The sequence below is a fragment of the Lampetra planeri genome, chromosome 3 (assembly GCF_965212315.1).
Source record: "Lampetra planeri chromosome 3, kcLamPlan1.2.h2, whole genome shotgun sequence".
Classification (NCBI taxonomy): domain Eukaryota; kingdom Metazoa; phylum Chordata; class Hyperoartia; order Petromyzontiformes; family Petromyzontidae; genus Lampetra; species Lampetra planeri.
The window spans coordinates 21,459,537-21,477,832 of NC_136109.1; the positions used below are offsets into that span (position 1 = coordinate 21,459,537).

General features: G+C 41.2%; 3 protein-coding genes across 3 annotated transcripts in view; 2 read left to right on the forward strand and 1 right to left on the reverse strand.

Annotated features, from left to right (window-relative positions):
* The window catches only part of LOC144741020 (coiled-coil domain-containing protein 33-like), an 86,329-nt gene extending 83,615 nt beyond the window's left edge, over positions 1–2,714 (forward strand). Inside the window, exons 23-24 of the mRNA XM_078623712.1 lie at positions 1–117; positions 743–2,714. Coding sequence (XP_078479838.1) covers positions 1–117; positions 743–793 — 168 coding nt within the window. The 3' untranslated portion in view covers positions 794–2,714. The remainder of the gene's footprint in view (positions 118–742) is intronic.
* A 691-nt stretch (positions 2,715–3,405) lies between these two features.
* On the reverse strand, positions 3,406–14,955 carry DUOXA2 (dual oxidase maturation factor 2). The gene is made up of 10 exons (XM_078623733.1): positions 14,668–14,955; positions 11,443–11,623; positions 10,491–10,548; positions 10,035–10,169; positions 8,528–8,738; positions 7,519–7,736; positions 5,588–5,695; positions 4,799–4,899; positions 4,167–4,242; positions 3,406–3,879 (listed from the first exon to the last, which is right to left on the reverse strand). The coding sequence occupies exons 2-9, from the start codon at positions 11,587–11,589 to the stop codon at positions 4,213–4,215; spliced, it is 1,008 nt and encodes a 335-aa protein (XP_078479859.1). The 5' UTR covers positions 11,590–11,623; positions 14,668–14,955; the 3' UTR covers positions 3,406–3,879; positions 4,167–4,212.
* Positions 14,956–15,030: 75 nt separating this feature from the next.
* Positions 15,031–18,296, forward strand: part of LOC144741031 (dual oxidase 1-like) — a 42,097-nt gene continuing 38,831 nt past the window's right edge. The window contains exon 1 of the mRNA XM_078623729.1: positions 15,031–15,232. The gene's annotated coding sequence lies outside the window, so the exon portion shown is untranslated. The remainder of the gene's footprint in view (positions 15,233–18,296) is intronic.

The window sequence follows — 18,296 nt, forward strand, 5'->3', positions numbered from 1 at the left end:
ATTCAGGAAAATGCGAGAAGATGGGGCCAAGAGAAGCAGGACCTGTTGGACCGACTGACGGAACGGCAGCATGGTTTCACCAGAACGTCTACGCTCATCTTTGATGACGCGTCACCAGTAAGATGGCAAAGCCAGTCAATTAATTCCTTTCCATGAAATGCCTATAGATGACGTAGCAATGTTAACAAACAGTGTAGCCTGAGTTTGGACGTTCATCGCTTAAGTTATTGAACGTTAAAACAACTGTCCAACTAAGGTTGAAAGCATTAGTGTGCATTAGCTCCGTCCATCTGTTCGTCCTTGACCTGGGAGAGAGAGAGGGCATGATAGCTCAAGTAAAACATCCATTATTGACGAACCTCCACTATAGAGCGCAGCTTGCGACTTACCCTATTGAACGCTGGATAAATGTGTCAAAAGGTTGCTCAAAGCTTGGAGATGTACACCAGACCCAAAAGGAATATTTGCAAATATGCAAATGTTTTTTGCCCTGACAGCCACCCACCGGCTTCAATACAGCTAATTAAACACTTCTGCAGACGAACACATGTTGGGAAGCGTTTTGTAATTCATGCATTTGCGTGGTTGTTCTTACTTATTGTTTGAATGGGAAACTAACCGTAGACTTCACAGTGATTCAGTTGGCTTGGTCCTCTATTTATTTGTATATAGCATATATATTGAAATATTTGTATTAGTTCTACTTATCTATAATAAATGTTACGTGAATATTCTGTTTCAGAGTGACATCATGGAGTCTCCAAGGAGGCATGGGCAGTTGGATCCATTGTAATGGTCAATTAATGTTTTCAGAACATCGAGGTAGCTTATATATTCTTTTTCATTTAATTCACAGTGGAGAAATGCATTTGAAGGAAAAAAATGCGTACTAAATCAATTATGGAGTTTACATCAATACAATTTATTTTTTATTACCATTGGAAATATTTAAATTATTTAAATGTCCTCTTATTGCACATTGCACACATTCTATTTATCAATATAGCTTGTTTATTTTTTATTCTGAAAAATAATAATGTGGTTATTAGAAATGTATTACTATTACTGTACTAATTTAGTCTGCGATGTACAAGGTGATTCATTTATAGATACCCCTACTGGTTTCTAACGACCCTCTCGCTTGCTTATTAACTCAGCAGGTGACTGAATATTGTAAAAGTGATGGCTTCATATTTTACACGGGCGAGAGTTAAAATGATTAGAAGTGGAGTGAGATTGGTGGGAAACATGTGGAGGCTTTGAAATCAAATTTAGTTTTCTCTGTTATTTCTCCCTACATTAGTATTGTTTTATTGCCTTATCTGTATGCTGGGTCACCCTGTATATCTCATTATAACTGCAACCTTGAAATTGTATGATGATGAGTTTAAGCCCTGACCAGGGTCACCTTAGCCCCATCGCCCTTTTTTGGATTAGTGATCAGCAAAAAATAATCAACGTTTATTCAGGTCGCTCCTCTGCTGTTCTATTGAATATAAGAACGTGTCATTTCCACCATCAAATCAAGACCACCAGAGGAGATGGCCACCGTCCAATACTTGTTCACGTTGGGAATCTTGAAAGTTCTTAATTTGATATTCCAACTCAATAATGATATGAAATGTATGTAAATGCTATATTTTATATCCATGATTATGTTTTTAATATTATTTGGAACAAACAAATATATGTACTGTATTTACTGTCAAATGCTCTGTGTAAAAATGCTGCATTTGGCTTACAAGAGTTAGCCATGCGTGGGTAGATTTGTTGATTAAAAAGTTTACAACTGCTTTTATAATAACGTCATTGTGTATTATGATTGTCTTATTATAATTGCAACATTCCAACTACATCGAACAACGCGTCAGTTGTACTACGTTGACAGTGATGATATTGTGTTGGCTTCTCAGTGAAATTACAGTGCAGTCAATGTAACTGAGGAATTGTAATTAGTTGCATTTTTACTGTGGTCTTCCGAATTGCAAAATGTTTTAATCTAACATTTAGGAATGTTGTTATAACTCCAACTTGATTGCATCCGATTAATGACGCGTCGATCATTTTGATAGGCTTCACAGTCTTGAGTTTAAATGTTAGAATCTTCACTTCGACATTCAATACACAGGTGCGATGAGATGGTTAATATGAAAGTGATGAACATATTTTTACATAGCCCATATAAAATGTAGTCCTGTCTAATATTGTATAACATGGCTCAGAATTTTAATTATAATTAAGTTGCTCATGCTTATGCCATACCTTGTGGCAATTATGTACGGATAACAGTGATTGTTCATAAGAATATACAAAATAGTCATGTTGAAACCTTTTGTTCCTGAGCTGCATCCTCAGCATATGCTATCAAGTTAACATGTAATACCATCTTCTTGGTTCTTTCGGTAAAGTCACGTAGAAGGGAAATAATAAAATAATAAAACAAAACATAATAAAATAATATAATAACATAATATCTTTATTATTATATTATTTCCCTTCTACGTGACTTTACCGAAAGAACCAAGAAGATGAATCCCTGCAGTCACGAAAGCTTTACATCGAAATGTAATACCATGTTTGAAAATATTCCCATGCAGTGGTTGTGATTTTGAATGCTTCAATTTTCCAAACGCCAAGACTTGGACAAAGTTAGTAGCTTGGGTGGCGAGTTTTTTGTGCCATGAGCACAAGTAAAACAGTCGGGTTTGCAACTCCTTTTGCCTCCCTATGGCTTCTTGTCTCCGTGTCTGTGTCATTGGTAGTTGTAAGCTCAAGCGATCAAGCCTTTTCCAGCTCTCATTCGAATGCTTCGAACGCACTAAATCCACATATGTCTACAAAAAAACGATGACATTAAAACTAGGCAATATCACACTTCATATAATTTTTTTGAAAAAGACATATATACAACAACTGATTCACGTAAACTTAAGAAATGCAGGGGTCATTCTTAAGTTTGGACGTGAACACTTGTCTGGATAGCTCTCATTGTTGTCAGAGTGTACCGCATGCCATCTTTCAAGAACCGAAGAAGCTCCCACCACGTGGAAAAGAAATGTGGAACATGCCAAACACCCTAAGCAGTAGTTAGTAGTTATTGGATGCCGGATAAACACGTACCCTGAAAGTATGTTCATTCAGAGGACGACTCTGATGGTGCACAACATAGAATCAAATATCTTCTTGGTTCTTTCTGTAAAGTCACGTAGAAGGGAAATAATAAAATAATAAAAATAAAACATAATAAAATATATTGTATTTTATTATGTTTTATTTTATTATTTTTATTATATTAAATATTAGTTTTTCCCTGTTATTATTTCGCTTCTACGTGACTTTACCGAAAGAACCAAGAAGATGAATCCCTGCAGTCACGAAAGCTTTAAATCGAAAAATAGAATCAAATACTGAAGGTTTTTTTTTATTGTTTTCTACATGAAGCAATAACAATCAAAGTTACTGGTCACATTGTTAAATATACATATGTTAATTTTCATAGAAAATTAATTTATTTCCATGAGAAGCAGTTCACGTAGCGGTTAAAACTTAACGTATAAAAAGAATTCTATAAATACTTTACTTCTACCCATTAATACATTTGGTACAATTTGTAAATTAAATCGACAGGTTAGAACTGCACGTATTTGTAAAAAAAATACATCATGTGCAATTTGATGGAATAATTACATAACTATAAATATTGTAAATCTCATACGTTATAAAGTACATGGCGAAATGGAGTGTGTTGCACTGACAGTGTGGTTGTTTCAGTACAATGCGTTCAAACAGTGGAATGTGTTGCACATCACAAATCTTCTTCTGTAACATTTTACATTCGGGTCTGTGAGAGATCTTTCAAAGTTGCTTGCGCTGTCTGGACTGTGTTGGAAAGGGATACAAAAGAAAACACCAAAAAAACATGATCACACTGGCGAATCATATACAACAAGTCGTTTACATTTACTTAAAGCACTTACTTCAAGCACGATATGCTGCATAAGATACGTTATGAAAACACAAGGTGTAAGGAAATCGTTTAATATTACATGCACCATTCGATGTGCGTATTGTGAACATACGAATTATATGTTTATCATGTGTAATTAAATGACCCGTGGCTATCATGATATACGCGAATAACCTCAAAGCCATGCAATAACATTTACCTGTTTGTAGACAAAGTGTTTTCCTGTTGCAGGTAGATGTGGATGGTTAGAGCTGGGTGTTAATTGCCTCTGGAATCTGAAATAGAGGAGCATAGGACATTTACTCTACATAATGTAAACAACCATATCACTTTATCTCACCATATGAATCAATGCGCCTTATCTCTAAATATCTAACGATATGCGTCGAATCACCAGTTCAGATAAACTATTACGAGCATGAATTAGGCATTGAATCGTGTGGCATAATTGATTGTTTGCAATGCATGGACATCCTCTTTAAATTTGATTAATAATCAAGAATAATGATAGAGTGGAAACCAAGGGATGGAAAACTTCCCAGGGGGGACGTTCACCACAGAGATGGAGCAATGAAATCGGCTCGTGTGCTGGTGCCATGGTGATTTAATGCATTGCAGGCTGATGGAGCAAGCGAAACTGCACGTACAAATTCGATTAAATATTTCTTTTTTTACAAAAAATCTGGAGAAAAAAACATTAAGAAATGAGCAAAGGTTTATATCACTATGGTGAGCTAATCAAATTGCTGTGGGGTTGGCTGTGATATCGTTACCAACATTGTGGATTTAAAGCAGTAAGAATCAAGTGAATGCCATGGCCAGATGCCTTACCGTGACGGCCACTGCTATGTCTGCCTTTGATGGGTCGAGAGCATTCGTCGTAAACGCATCATTCAAGTAGGCATATTCCACACGATTATGCTTCTTTTCATCTGTGAAAAAAAAAATTAAACGTTAATTCACGTATACGCAACATGTAATGTAATTGATGTGCGCATACAGAACTATTGAGACTTCATACATGATTTCCGTGTTGCATAGAAATGCAATACTAGGTTGATCAAAACGTTAGTTTTCTTGATTTTGATTATTAAGAATATGTTTTGAATGATTACATAACCATTAAAATGCAAAGAGCTGCAACAATATCAACTGTTGCACATCGTGGTCTGTAATGTATGTCCGTATGTTGAACTTCTTCCGCACCGTTATGTAGCCAAAACGTGCTAATCGGAGGTGTGGATGAATGAATCGATGCCTATGACCAAATCTCCAAGAGCGTGGTATATTTTGCCAGAACACACAGCGCTAAGCAGGCTTGAGCCTGGACCAGTGCTTGGAGTGATGAGCACCGTGCACAGGATGTTGTTGTGGGCCAAGAGACTAAGTGGTAGGATGCAGATGGATAGTGCAGAAATATGTTGTTCAGTACTTCTATGCTCCCTGCCTTCCCCACGACATGCATGGTGTGGGGAGGCCCTCATCCAGCAGTGGAATGACAGCAGGGGTCGTACGATGACGTGTGCATGAATTGATGTCTGCGCTGTTCTGGGGACATCACGTGTTTTGTTTTTAATGCAAGCAAGTGTCTGCATAGCTGACGACGTGCGCATGCATTACCAAGGTCCTCCATCTCGTCCTCCTCGTTGGAGAAAAACTCCTCCAGCTTGTGCGGAGCCATGAGATGAGCACCAATCACGAGGCTTCCCAGCAGCAAGCAGAGCACGGCTGAGAATGCAGTGGGTTGGTGGGGAGGGGGAATTAGTAAGAATTAATAACACGGTTCAACAACGGCGGTGACACCATGTAATGGCAGGTCAAGGCACGGCCGTGCGTGTGCCACGGTGGCGAGATGTTCACTACCTCGCCTGGTATACAGGAGGCCGTAGGTTCGATCCCCACCCTAAAGATGCCTGTATATTTGGAGTTTGCGTGTCCTCCCTCTTGCTTCAAATCTAGAATTCCTCCCTCTTGGTCGTGTGGATTTTTATCTGGTTCCTCCGGTATTTCCCTCCACATTTAAAACACGCCGTTGCTATATATGTCCACATGATAATAAGCCACTTCGTTGAGCTATTATGTATGTATATATAGCTTTTAGTGGGCTTTACTTGGTAAAATACATTTTTTAAAGTGCTTGCACGAGTCACTCCTGCCATAAAGAGCCTCCAATAGAGGGAGCTCTCGAGGGCAGTTTTATTCAACTATTATAAACTTTATTATTTTAGCAAGTAAGGCCTACTGAGCTATATATAGCTCTTTTTTCAGAAGTAACCTGGCCACAAATTAAAGCCCAAAAAACTGGCTTATCATGTGGACATTCAGAGCAGCCAAACACTCTAAAACATGTTTTAAATGTGGAGGAGAAAAACCGGAGGACCTGGAGAAAAATAAATGCGACCACAGGGAGAACATAAAAAAAAAACTCCAAATGTACAGGCGTCAGAGTCGGGATCGAACCCACGAGTTCTTGTACACCAGGCGAGGTAGTGAACATCCCCAACTCTTTCACACTGTTTAGACGTCTTGGAAGCGGCAGAGAGTACCCACACTTTACCACACCACACGCGAACTGCCAATCAACGGATTTTGGTGGACAGAGGTGAGTGGATTGAATAAACTTGCACCATTGTTTCAACTGCTGTCGGGGAGATTACGACTATTACGCCATCGTAGCATCCCTGACATTGGATAATACGAGGCGTATTTATACTGTTGGCTACAAGGTTGGGCAGTAATCTATGGTCGTCTTTTATTATTAACTAGGTATCGCTAAAGTTTTCCCTCTATTTTAACTTCAATGGGATGTGTTATTTCCGATGACATATATACATGTTTCGCTGTAGCTATTCAAATAAGTAGAATCAACCTTAGTTAAAATCAATTGCCAAAGCCAGGTTTAAATCCAAGGCTACTCTAACATACTCTTAGGTTTTTTCGGTAAAGTCACGTAGGTAAAAAATAAAATTATAATTGATAAAAGTAAAATAAAAACTGCTACTCTAACACACCAATAGCTGCAAACGATTTATTAGCAATGCTTTAATAATCAAATTGTAAATTGTCGTTAGGTCAGGTGGTTTTAACAATCACCCACTGTAAATAAATCGGTGGGATTTTGATACAAACGGGTGCACAAGTGCAGTATTGATTAGCGTGCCATTGCAGTCATTCGTTCCGTGCAGCGTTTAACAATCGTTTCTTTTTATATTCTTGGGTTTTTTTCGGTAAAGTCACGTAGGTAAAAAATTTATAAAAGTAAAATAAAAATCACGACGTTTCGGAGGCAACACAAGCTTCCGTCTTCAGGTGGAACCGTCACAGCACGATTGCTCGAGAGCGTGCTGTGACGGAAGCTTGTGTTGCCTCCGAAACGTCGTGATTTTTATTTTATTTTACTTTTAATAATTTTAATTTTTTACCTTCGTGACTTTACCGAAAAAACCCAAGAATATGAATCCTTGCAGTCACGAAAGCTTCAAATCTAGAATCGTTTATTTTTTGTTCTTTCTTGTTCTACACCATTGTGTCCAACGCTGTCCTCCGCTTACCGTTGGCGAGCGTGAGCCAGAAGCTGTATCCAAAAGTGGTTTGCAGTGAGATGCTCTCGAGTCCCAGTCGGGTTTGGCAGACCGGCGCGAGGCGCGTGCATCCGAAGGAGATGAGCGCCGTCACCAGGAAGAAGCCGGTCATGAGCAGCGCCGCGCCGCCGTAGCGGAGCACGATGACGAACAGCAAGTTGGAGAGGGCCCAGCAGACAAACGCCACCCTGCAACGGTTGGGGTGGACGCAGCGCGGAAGGTGGTTTCACGACGGTGCTCGATTTGGTCGTTCGCGAATGCACGCGAGAAGAGCCAAAAGTCGTGGGAAGCATTTACCATCATCGGATGTTCCTTAAGAAAAAAAAACTGGCCGACGCGTTTCCTCGATGTATCCACCCCCGCGGAATGGTGGCGGTTGGTACACACGTGATAATACTTGCAGATGCTGTTAAACCCTCGCAATGGTAAACGAACAATAGAATGCAATTTAGGTTTGCGTAGCATGTAAATGCGGCCACAATCTATCGATGCTGTGCAGAAACTGGCCATTTTTATTTCGTAGAAAAGTGCAATCGGTCATAGAGGCAAAATAAGGCATTGAGCCGAGACAGGGAGTCAATAGAATTGATGGCTTTTGAGGAAGCGAATTTCTCACTAAAGGTGCACCGTAAAAAACAATTGGGGTGGCTGATGTGCTGTCGATGAGCTTTTTAGGCAAAAAACTTTGGCAAGACTTTTTTACTTCCGCAGAAGTTGTGCGCCGTACAGCTCTCCGAGGCGTTTTAGAGTTTGTTGCGCGTGTTGTTGCGCACGAATGATGCTCACAGCAACGTGCGGCGAAACGTCGGACCCCTTGCCGAACAGCTCGCGGTACGACCCCAAAAAACACAGCCTCCGGAGAGAGACCCCCAATTTTTTTTGTACTTGGGAGTTAAAACCACACGCTGTATGGAACTTAACCGTACGACATCCGCTCGTGCATGTTGGGCAAGCAACAAAAATGCTGCTGTGGCCTCACCAAATGAGCGCAGAGGCGTATCGCCCCGCCTGCGCGTACTGGGACACTTTGGCGCAGGCGCTGTTGCTGCCGAACGTCTCGGCGAGCTGCAGGATGGGCACGGGAAGGCCCCTCTGAAGAGCATGCTGGTAGTCGCCGTCGATGTTGCCGGATTGCCAAGTGAAGCGCTCGTTGTAGTCGATCATCTCGTTCAGCTGAATCTGCGGAGTTCCTGTGGTGAAAGTGACGGTGTCAGAACGCGATTCATAAGGAGGTTTGGGCGGGGTGATATGACCGCGCGTGTCATTTTTGGGCTTGACCGCATCGTTGGATGGATTGATTGAGGCTCCTTTTGCATGATAGATAAATATTAGATTTAAAAGAGATTATTTACCTACCGTATGGATTAACAGATGTGAATCACGCTGGTATCCCTACATGCGTTGTCAATCAATCGTTTAGTGCGATTAAGGCTGGATTGCAATATCTCCCCCATGGCATGTCAATAACACTGACTTTAAAGGAAAACAAATATATAATAGCTGACGTTTTGGGTAATGGCCCTTATTAATGGCGACAGCCCTTCTTCATAGCACCTGATGATGAATGTGCTATGAAGAAAGGCCAAACGGGACCTATTATACAGATTTCCTTTCAAGGCAGTTTTATTGACGAATGTCTTCACATTTTTTGTGATGTTTGCTTGTGCACCACTACCAATGCAGCATCACCAAATAGCATGCGTTCTATACATCACCCTGCATAGTGTCTTTATGAAATGAATATCACTTTGGGAAGTAAATATTGGTCGTATTCAGACAATGGTCCTTGAAAAATGAATGTGGAATCTGCAGCATTGGCTTGGCATCAAATGGAGATTAGCACTGCCACTTTGGACGGAGACGCTTTATTTTGTTGCTGAATACTTTTTATACATTTTAAATAATTAGAAAATAGAAATGATATGCATTGCGGGTGTACACGTGAATGCAAGTAATTTCCCCATTGGCTTTACTGACACACATACACAGGGGGTGAATTACTTGCATCACTGATGATCAGGGGAGTGTCTATTTGTAAGTGTTCAACATAGGAATTTAAATGTCTGGCTCACCCTGCCCTACGAGTGAAACCAATTTATTCTCTGGGATGCAATTTTGGGTGCCCAATTTTTACGTTATTTATTTTGACTCGGCTATATTTATGCCAAATTCCAGCTTTCTATCCCTTCTAGACAATCTGTAGTATTTAAATTGGTCAAGAAGTAGTCAACGTATTGCTTGAATCATTTTCAGGACATTAATTATGCTTCCCGTTAATAACAATCGCGCTGTTCTTCTTACATAGTAGGTCGTAGGTGCAGCAAAGCTCTTTGATGGGTTTCTCAGGCTGTGCATTATAACATGCGGCGACACGTCCAAGATCGTGCCAAAACAACACGCGGGAACAACCTGCAAGCACACGGTGGGTGGATGGGTGGGTGGATGGGGGGTGCTGTGTGTTTCGTAGGCTGGGCGTTATCCGGTACCTTTCAGGGTGATGTTGAAGCCGTGCAGGGAAACGCCGAGGCCGATGCGCGCCTTGATGGTGCTGCCATCCGCCACGCGGTACTCCGTCTGTGTCTCCACGTGGCCGACCTCCCAGTGCGTCTGGAAGTTCACCACTGAAGCGGGTGGCGGCGGGGGAGAGCAGAGTGCCATCGTTCGAACGTTTATCTCCACAGTGCGAACCGCGTTTGCCACTTCGGATTAACTGCGTACAGGCTAATGCTCGATGTTGCACAAGCAACACTGTATTGTGGCACTAATGTTGTGAACACTTTGTGTTTTTTTGCAATTCGTATGTATATCGCGCTGTTGTAAATATATCTTTCCCAAAGCTTATCTGTGTAGGTAAGCTTATCATTAATCGCGTCCCATCTTCACAGGTAATTAAAGTTTGTGGAATTTATGCAATGCGTAAAGAAACGTTTCGGATTTCTTACCGACTATCATGCATCCGATCAGCAGGCTGAGGAGCACTCGAATGAACCAGTAGATTCTCTGCAATCACAGATACATCAAATGACATCGGAATGTTATAATACGTTCAAATACACATTCTATTACAAAAGGTAACTTAATTTTCGTCGACATGTAATTGATGGAACAAATTCCACGCATCAATAATTGATAAGATGTAGTTTGTACATAATGCACAATGAAACTCAAGCTTTGCAGAAATGAAAATAATTGTAAATTTTATTATTTAATCGCAGTGTGCAAAATAGTTAAAGCTTCTGACCATTGACTGCACTAACCCATTGCCATTCCTATACGAATTATGAAACCATTTATACTGTCTATGTTAGTCGATGGGTCTTAATTATACGTGCATTGAGGATATATGTGCTACGGATAGTGGTGGTGTGACTTTTGAGAAGAGGCACAGAATTAAAGTGCATGCAGATAAAATAAAAAAAATCTGGCCAGCCGACTGTGTATAAATAAATGTGACCCCTTTGGTTTTAAAAACAAAATAAGTGTAGGTGAGAGTTTAACAATGTGTGGAGGGACAATGCCTGATGATTTACCGCTCGGCCTTTAAACAAAAGAAGTGTATATTCTTGGTTCTTTCGGTAAAGTAATGTAGAAATTTTTCTATTTATTAAATTAGTATTTTTTATTTTAATTAATTTCGTGACTGAAGGAATTCATATTCTTGGTTCTTTCGGTAAAGTCACGTAGATAGAAAATAAAAATCAAATTTAATTACAAATAAATAAAAAAGACTTTTTTTTATAGAATTTGTATTTATTTATTTTCTATCTACATGACTTTACCGAAAGAACCAAGAATATGAATTCCTGCAGTCGCGAAAGTTTTCAGTCACAATTTTAAAAGAAGTGTAGGTGAGAGTTGAACAATGTTGCGCGGCGAAAGTGCGCGATGATTTACCGCTCGGCCACGGATGCCCGGCAGGATGAGCAAGAAGGCGACGGCGAGGACGCAGAAGACGACGATCACGATCAGCTGCTCCAGGTCGACACCGGCGGCTGTACGGCGCTCGCCGTAGAACGGAGGGAAGCCATCTCCGATTGTCATCTTCGATTTTGTTACCGGCTGATTTGAGGGCGACCTGCGCAATGAAACCCAACGCTGTAATTACGCCTATGCCTTGTGGGGGGGGTGGTGGCTGATGGTATTGGGGAATTTTTACCGCGCCAAACATCTCAAGGGGGGGGGGGAAACTCGAATTCCTGAGGAAAGTCAGATGCGCCAATTATCAGCTCTACTTAAGATCTGAATGAACGTAATCGTAATAATCGAATTCACATAACACAGCTAATTAATATCTCTTATCTCTGTCTTTCTGGCATGCATCGTTGTCCACCAAGAGTTCATACATTTAAAGGGGAGGCTCGCAAACAGAATTTCTTAGGTTGCTTAAACCGACTGTGTGTTTAGGCACAACCGATCCAAATGCCAAAAACAGCAGTCCTAAACAATATCTGTAACTCTCTATCTCTTCTAATTACATGCATATAATGCGGTGTACTTGCAATGGAAGTCTACGTTCGTTTATTGCTGCCTGAGGATTTCATTCGGAGTGTTATTGTTTTAATCCCTCCTGCGGTTGCAATGAGCTTGGCCGATTGTAGAGCCGCGAGACGCGTTTGGAGTTACTTGTTTGCATTGGGGGGCTTTGCTATTGAGAAAGCAGTGGAGCGTGAAAGCTGGAAAAGTCTGGAAGGGGGAGTTGGCTACTTTTTTTTTTAAGTCTCGCACCTCCGATTAGCACGCTTGGCTACTTAGGGTGCAAAAAAAGTTCAATATCTCTCTAGTTTATTTTACCAGGGTCGGCCCACTGAGCTAGAAATCTATTTTTTTCAGAACGCAGGACATGCATACATCTTTCAGATTGTTATATTGTATGGTTGGTGAAATGCAGTTTTATGTGATGCGACTGGAAACTTGGGGCTTGTTTTTAGTTTTGTATGCGAAGATATCCGGCGGGAGGTCAATGTTTCGTACATGAAATACGAACAATATAAATGTAGAATTACAAAGTGGGCATATTAATGACACATTCAATGATGAAACAGCAACCTTACATTGCACACACACATTTTGTGTTCAATCTAAAATGTTGTATAAAAAACATCACTTGGACAGCTGTATTAACCAAGCCTGATGGGTAGCACTCGACGTTGATACCATTTACTGAAGCCCGCGTATTGAATTCATTAGCTGTTTGCTAATTAATGTGGGTAGTTAGTAATAAGTGCACTCATTACCAAAGTATTCGATCCACTTTGTCGTCTACATATCACAGTTCAAGGTTATGCACGAATAAAGTTGGCTTCATTATCTTTAACATAGCCGTGCTTACCTACGTAATACATCTCATTCCTAAGCTACTTTTAATGTTTCGAGAATAAATACAATCGATAACAGGGTCGAGGTTTTGTACCTAAGTTTACTTCGTAATATAACTTTAAGCATTGGTCATAACCTTTCTCAAACTAAGTACTGTGTCGAATTGTCAAATGCGTGTTGTTGTGCAGTTTTGTATGCGTGTTAGCTATTGTCCAATCATCCCCATGTGAAATGGTTAGCAAATGTCGTTTTATTATTCTACACCGTTTCAAATAAAAATTTGTTTAAGCCCGCTTACATTTTTTGCAAAAGCGATGCGTGGGCAATTAACCTGCATCAATAAGAGCAATCAGCAAAGATAGCCTAAGCTTGAAGGCCACCCAAATCTTTTGTCGTACCTTCTGTTGCGATGTAACGACAAGATTTGTTTCACGCATATGTTTTAGTATAGAACGATGGTCAAAACGCATATCGGTGTGCTCGTGATAATGTAAATGTGTTTTTTAAAACATACAAGTTGCAAGAGAATGCACTACTGCACTAACTATAAGCTGAACTTTTTTAAATCTCCATCCACACGAAAAGCAACGCAAGCTAATGTCTGATTATATATGTTTAAAATATAAGTACTGTAATAAGGAGAGTGGACAACTTGAAAGAAGTCCATTCGGTATACAGTGTATTAGTCATGCCTTACATCACATATCAAATTAAAGGCGATGCAGCAAATCGTATATTTAAGCGAGGAAACCGGTGGTCTGTGTTAAGTATGTTTTTTTTTATCTTTACGCAATTTAACTGTGCCACTTTGCATTCAGCGTGCAACGCGTGTGTCAAGAGACCGTGTGACCACGCAGGTTCACAATCATTGCCAGGTGTCTGAAACCATGTGCGTACGTACGCACAGCATCGCGAGTTGGTATTCTTATTATGATTACTATTGTGAGGCGCGGTCGGCAAAAAAAAGAGCTCGCTTCATATTGCCTGCAGGTGGCATTAGGTGAGCGTATTACGACAAAAAAACGGGTATCGTCAAATATTGAAACAACAGAAATGAGTATGGAATCCGCTTTAAGTGTCATTCGTTGCAATTGTAATTCAAGTTGTAGCCAACGTGCTGCAAAGTTAGAGTCAAATGTCGATGACATCTGTTTAATCCGAAACTGAATGTCCTTTTTTGTTGTCGATACACATCGACAGAAAGACAACTTACTATTGAGACCAATCGCTTTTGCCGCGAAGCTGCGTCTGTGTGTTTCAATGAACCCAGCCATCCACCTCACGTGAGTGGAGGCACACAACACATTGCCGTCGGATTGTCTTCGTATTGTTATTCAGTATCACGTGTCAGAGCCACAATCACATTTTTTTTCCGATAACAGTTAAAGCTCCTAAAATAGCATTAAACTGAGGAAATATACGTTGTAAATTATCACAGGGTTTAAGTATATATTTTTTGTGGAAAAAAAAAATCGAGTTTTCCTCATTCGGAGAAAAAAAAAAGAGAGACGTCGGTCGGATTGACTTCACGTTCTAGATTTGAAGCTTTCGTGACTGCAAGGATTCATACTCTTAGGTTTTTTCGGTAACGTCTGATGCCACCCCAGACTTACGACGTTTCCCTGTTAAAACACGAGTGTCCTAAATTGAAGACATTGAAGAAGAAGAAAAAACACCTACGAATTCTAACAGTTTGAGTGAACATAAATATGGCTCAGTACCTGAACGCAACAATGCGCAACTGTTATTCTCTCGGCTCTGCGATTCGACGGGGATCCTTCCTCTGTGAAGTGTGCGACGTACCTGGATCGTAGTAGTGTTCGTCTTGACTCTTGTCGCTGTTGGTGGTCGTAGTGTTCGCCTTGACTTGTCGCTGTTGGTGGTCACCGGCAGTGTTTTATATTCTCCAACTGAAACTGGGTCGGTCAATAGCTGTCAATAAAGTGACCTTACTCCCAAAATCGGTGCTCCCCTTTATAGGTCACGGAAACAAAACGATTTGAATATTGATGAAGTCACGCATTCGTCAAACAATAAAACTAAATTTGCATCCAAGGAGGAGAGAGGGGGTTGGGGGCGGGGGGAAATTCTGCCAGTGCGTGTGGAGGGTGGTGCTGAGGAAGGTGTGGAGGGGTGGTGTGGGAGAGAGATCGAGGGTCGTTCAGATTGGTCCAATTATTTGCCTCTCCCTTTATTTATTTTAGTGTGGAGCCCAACTCACACTCGAGCTACGTGAGAACGGATGCGGATGGACAGGTGAAGGTTGGGCGCATGTCTACCTAGCCCTTTAAAACTCCCCGCTTTTTACACTCCCACAGAGATCTGCTATCCCTATTGCCGGGCTACAGCGCACTCGGCACAGCACGAGGTATTGTGTTTAATATTTAACACACACCCACACACACCTACACACACGTCGTACATGATTGTTAACTGCCTTGTAAAATACCGAGAAAAAACACCCTTGCGACTACTACCTTGTTATACAGCCGCATTTAAAAGGGTCAATTGATTTCTAAAGTTCTTCCTCTTCGGAAATGTATGCGCCGCTTCGCTCATTAAGACCATTAAAGTCATCGGCTGTAGGCGTCAAATTTGCTTCCTGTTGGTGGCGAACGGCGCGCACATTGGCTCCAAGCAATCGGAGGACTGACCGAACGAAACTTTGTTTTATTTCAGCATTAGTAGGGCCCCGCTGAGCTATTGCGAGTTTTAATTTATTTCATATTTTTTTACCTACGTGACTTTACCGAAAAAAAAAAGACTATTGCGAGTTGTCCTTTTAAAAAACAAAATAATTCAGAAGCTACCTTGGCCGCAACCGTCGGTGGGTATCGATCGACGCTCATGGTTTTGCCCCATTTTGCCCGACGTTAAAGTTGTTTGCGCCCTCTGCCTTAGTTGGAAGCGCGCGCGTGTGCAATCGGACGCTCAAGGCGAGCAATTGTCAGCTGCGGTGGCAGTTAAACGGCGTGCGCAATTGCGAATTCGACATTTCGAAACGGCGCTCGCTCGCTCGCTCGTGTGTGTGTGTGGATGCACCATTACTACGTTTGGGTCATCGCACGCACGCGGCACACGTCCTCCCGCCGCGTCCGTGCGTGCGAGCGAGCGAGTGACGCTATGGGACGAATCCCACCCTCCCCCCCCTTCTCTCTCTCCCCCCCTCCTTCCAATTAACACACATAGAGTACACATAGGCTGTTTACAACTGTTATTTTTAACTTGGACTTAACAACAACGGCTCGAAATAGACGCATTGCCGTAGGCTATAACGATAACTTTGTCCAACCTGTAAACATTTTATTACACACGCATACTGAGCCGAGTGCCCCCCAATGCGCGTTCTTGAATTCGTTAGCATTTGCCTTTGTGTTTAGTTGGCATGGACATTGCATAGTTTATTGATACGAGTCGGTTTTCCCCATTCCTTTATTATATAGTCGGTTTTATGCAGAATAGTACCGATATAAAATAAAATAAAGAGCTGGAGACTACAATATACACCATGGGGTCTGATAAGAATTAAAATGTATACATGTTTTGTCGATGACCAATTTCTAAATTGACGTATGAACAGTTACTTTATCGTCGCTTTTGAGCAAGACAAGACAACCCCTTAAATGACCAAAACGTATGACTAAACAAACACGTGTAAATGAAAAGTAATTTCATATAACGTCCACTCGCTGCTGGATGCGTCCACACGTGGTGTGTCCACCCTTCGGGGTCGTTTATCCATACTTCACCACGCTTGTCAGTTTTGGGTTGGCGCAGGGCTATGGTCCCAGACCCGGTGAAGATATCACTCGCCACTGATGTTTTTTCCGTGGTCTGTGACCTGTGTATTCGCCTCTAAATGTGGTCCTACGTGTTGGATAGGCTGCACGCTCACTACAAAATGCTATTTTAGCCTTTCAGCTTTATTAATCTCCATTTAGGAAATACATTATATGGTAGTGATAATGCTGCGATCAATCTTTGAAAAACGTTTTATTGACGGCACGTCTGTATGTGTGTATGTTGAACTTCTTTCACACGGTACGTAGCCAATCGTGCTACAAGAACAAACTAAACTCAAAAAGGAGTTCTAAAGAAATTCGTTTTCAATTTTGATGTCACGGGGAGGTTTTGCAGATGTATTAAAAAACGTTAAGTCTCTTACTCATACTTTGTTGCATGTGCGCGCGTGTGTTTTTATCTTATTTCCCATTTTATTCTTGGGCAGCAGTGGTGCAGAGGTTAGTGCACTGCGCTGGGACCTAATCCGACCAACTCGCTTCCAATTCCCGCTTACGAACAACATCAGTGACGAACATATTCACCGGTCCCGAGCCCCAGCTAGGTCCACTCAGCTTTAAAATAAGTGCCTGTTGTGGTGAATAAAAAAAAAACATCCGTCACTGGGGATACAAATGCGGCTGAGGATGGAGCTGGCTCGTCACCGCGAGATGTTATCCCTCTCGTTTGGTATGCATTAGTGCAGTGGTATTCAACGTGGGAGGGGTTTGGTACGTGGCAATGTTCCAGGAGTACGTGAAGTGATTTATATAAATGTATGACATTATATCGTACGTGGGAGTCATTGGTGAATAATCATGTACGAATATGCCAATATAAAATGAATGAAACTGAAACATTTGAATGCATGTGTGGACCTACAACGGTGTCAACAATAGTGGGTTTCCAAGAGCATCGAACTGAGTGCGAACAAATTGCGTCACGCATGCAAAGCGTTCGTTGATTTTGCTTTATTCGCTTGCAGTTTTCAGATAGTTATGATTCCTCACAAAATGGACAATTGGTTAAAATAATGATGTTCATTATTCATTCATTTATTTCCAAGAACCACGTTGGGTCAGGCAAGGGGGTACTCGGTTGAAACTAATTCAACAAGGGGGTGTATCGTAGCCAAGAAAAGTTTGAGGACCACTGTACTAGTTCATGGGTTCGACCCTGACCATGATGCCTGTATCTGTGGAGTCTGCATGGTCTCCCCGTGGTGGTCTCGTGGATTTTTCTCTGTGTCCTCCACATTTAGAAACGTGCGTCTTACATTATTTGGCTGCTATACATTCCCACGAATGATGTAAGACACTTCGATGAGCTATCACGCGTAACCAGGTCACCTCTGAAAAATGCAAATTGTTCAGAGTGGCCTTTTACCTGGTAAATGAAAATAAAATCATCTTGCACCATGCTGGACTAAGTCTCGCGAACAACACTTGCCACAACAAGAAGCCCTGTAGGTCTTGTCTATCTATACCAGGGGTAGTTAATATGTTTTTGTATTTTCCAACCTATTTACGAAAAACAATTGAAAACCCATCAGTGAAGATGGAAATAATTGATTACCTATCTGCACGTATATTCTCGTTGGTAGTTTCTCAATGATCCGTGGGTATTCACCCAAAATGTAATTCGTCGCTCGA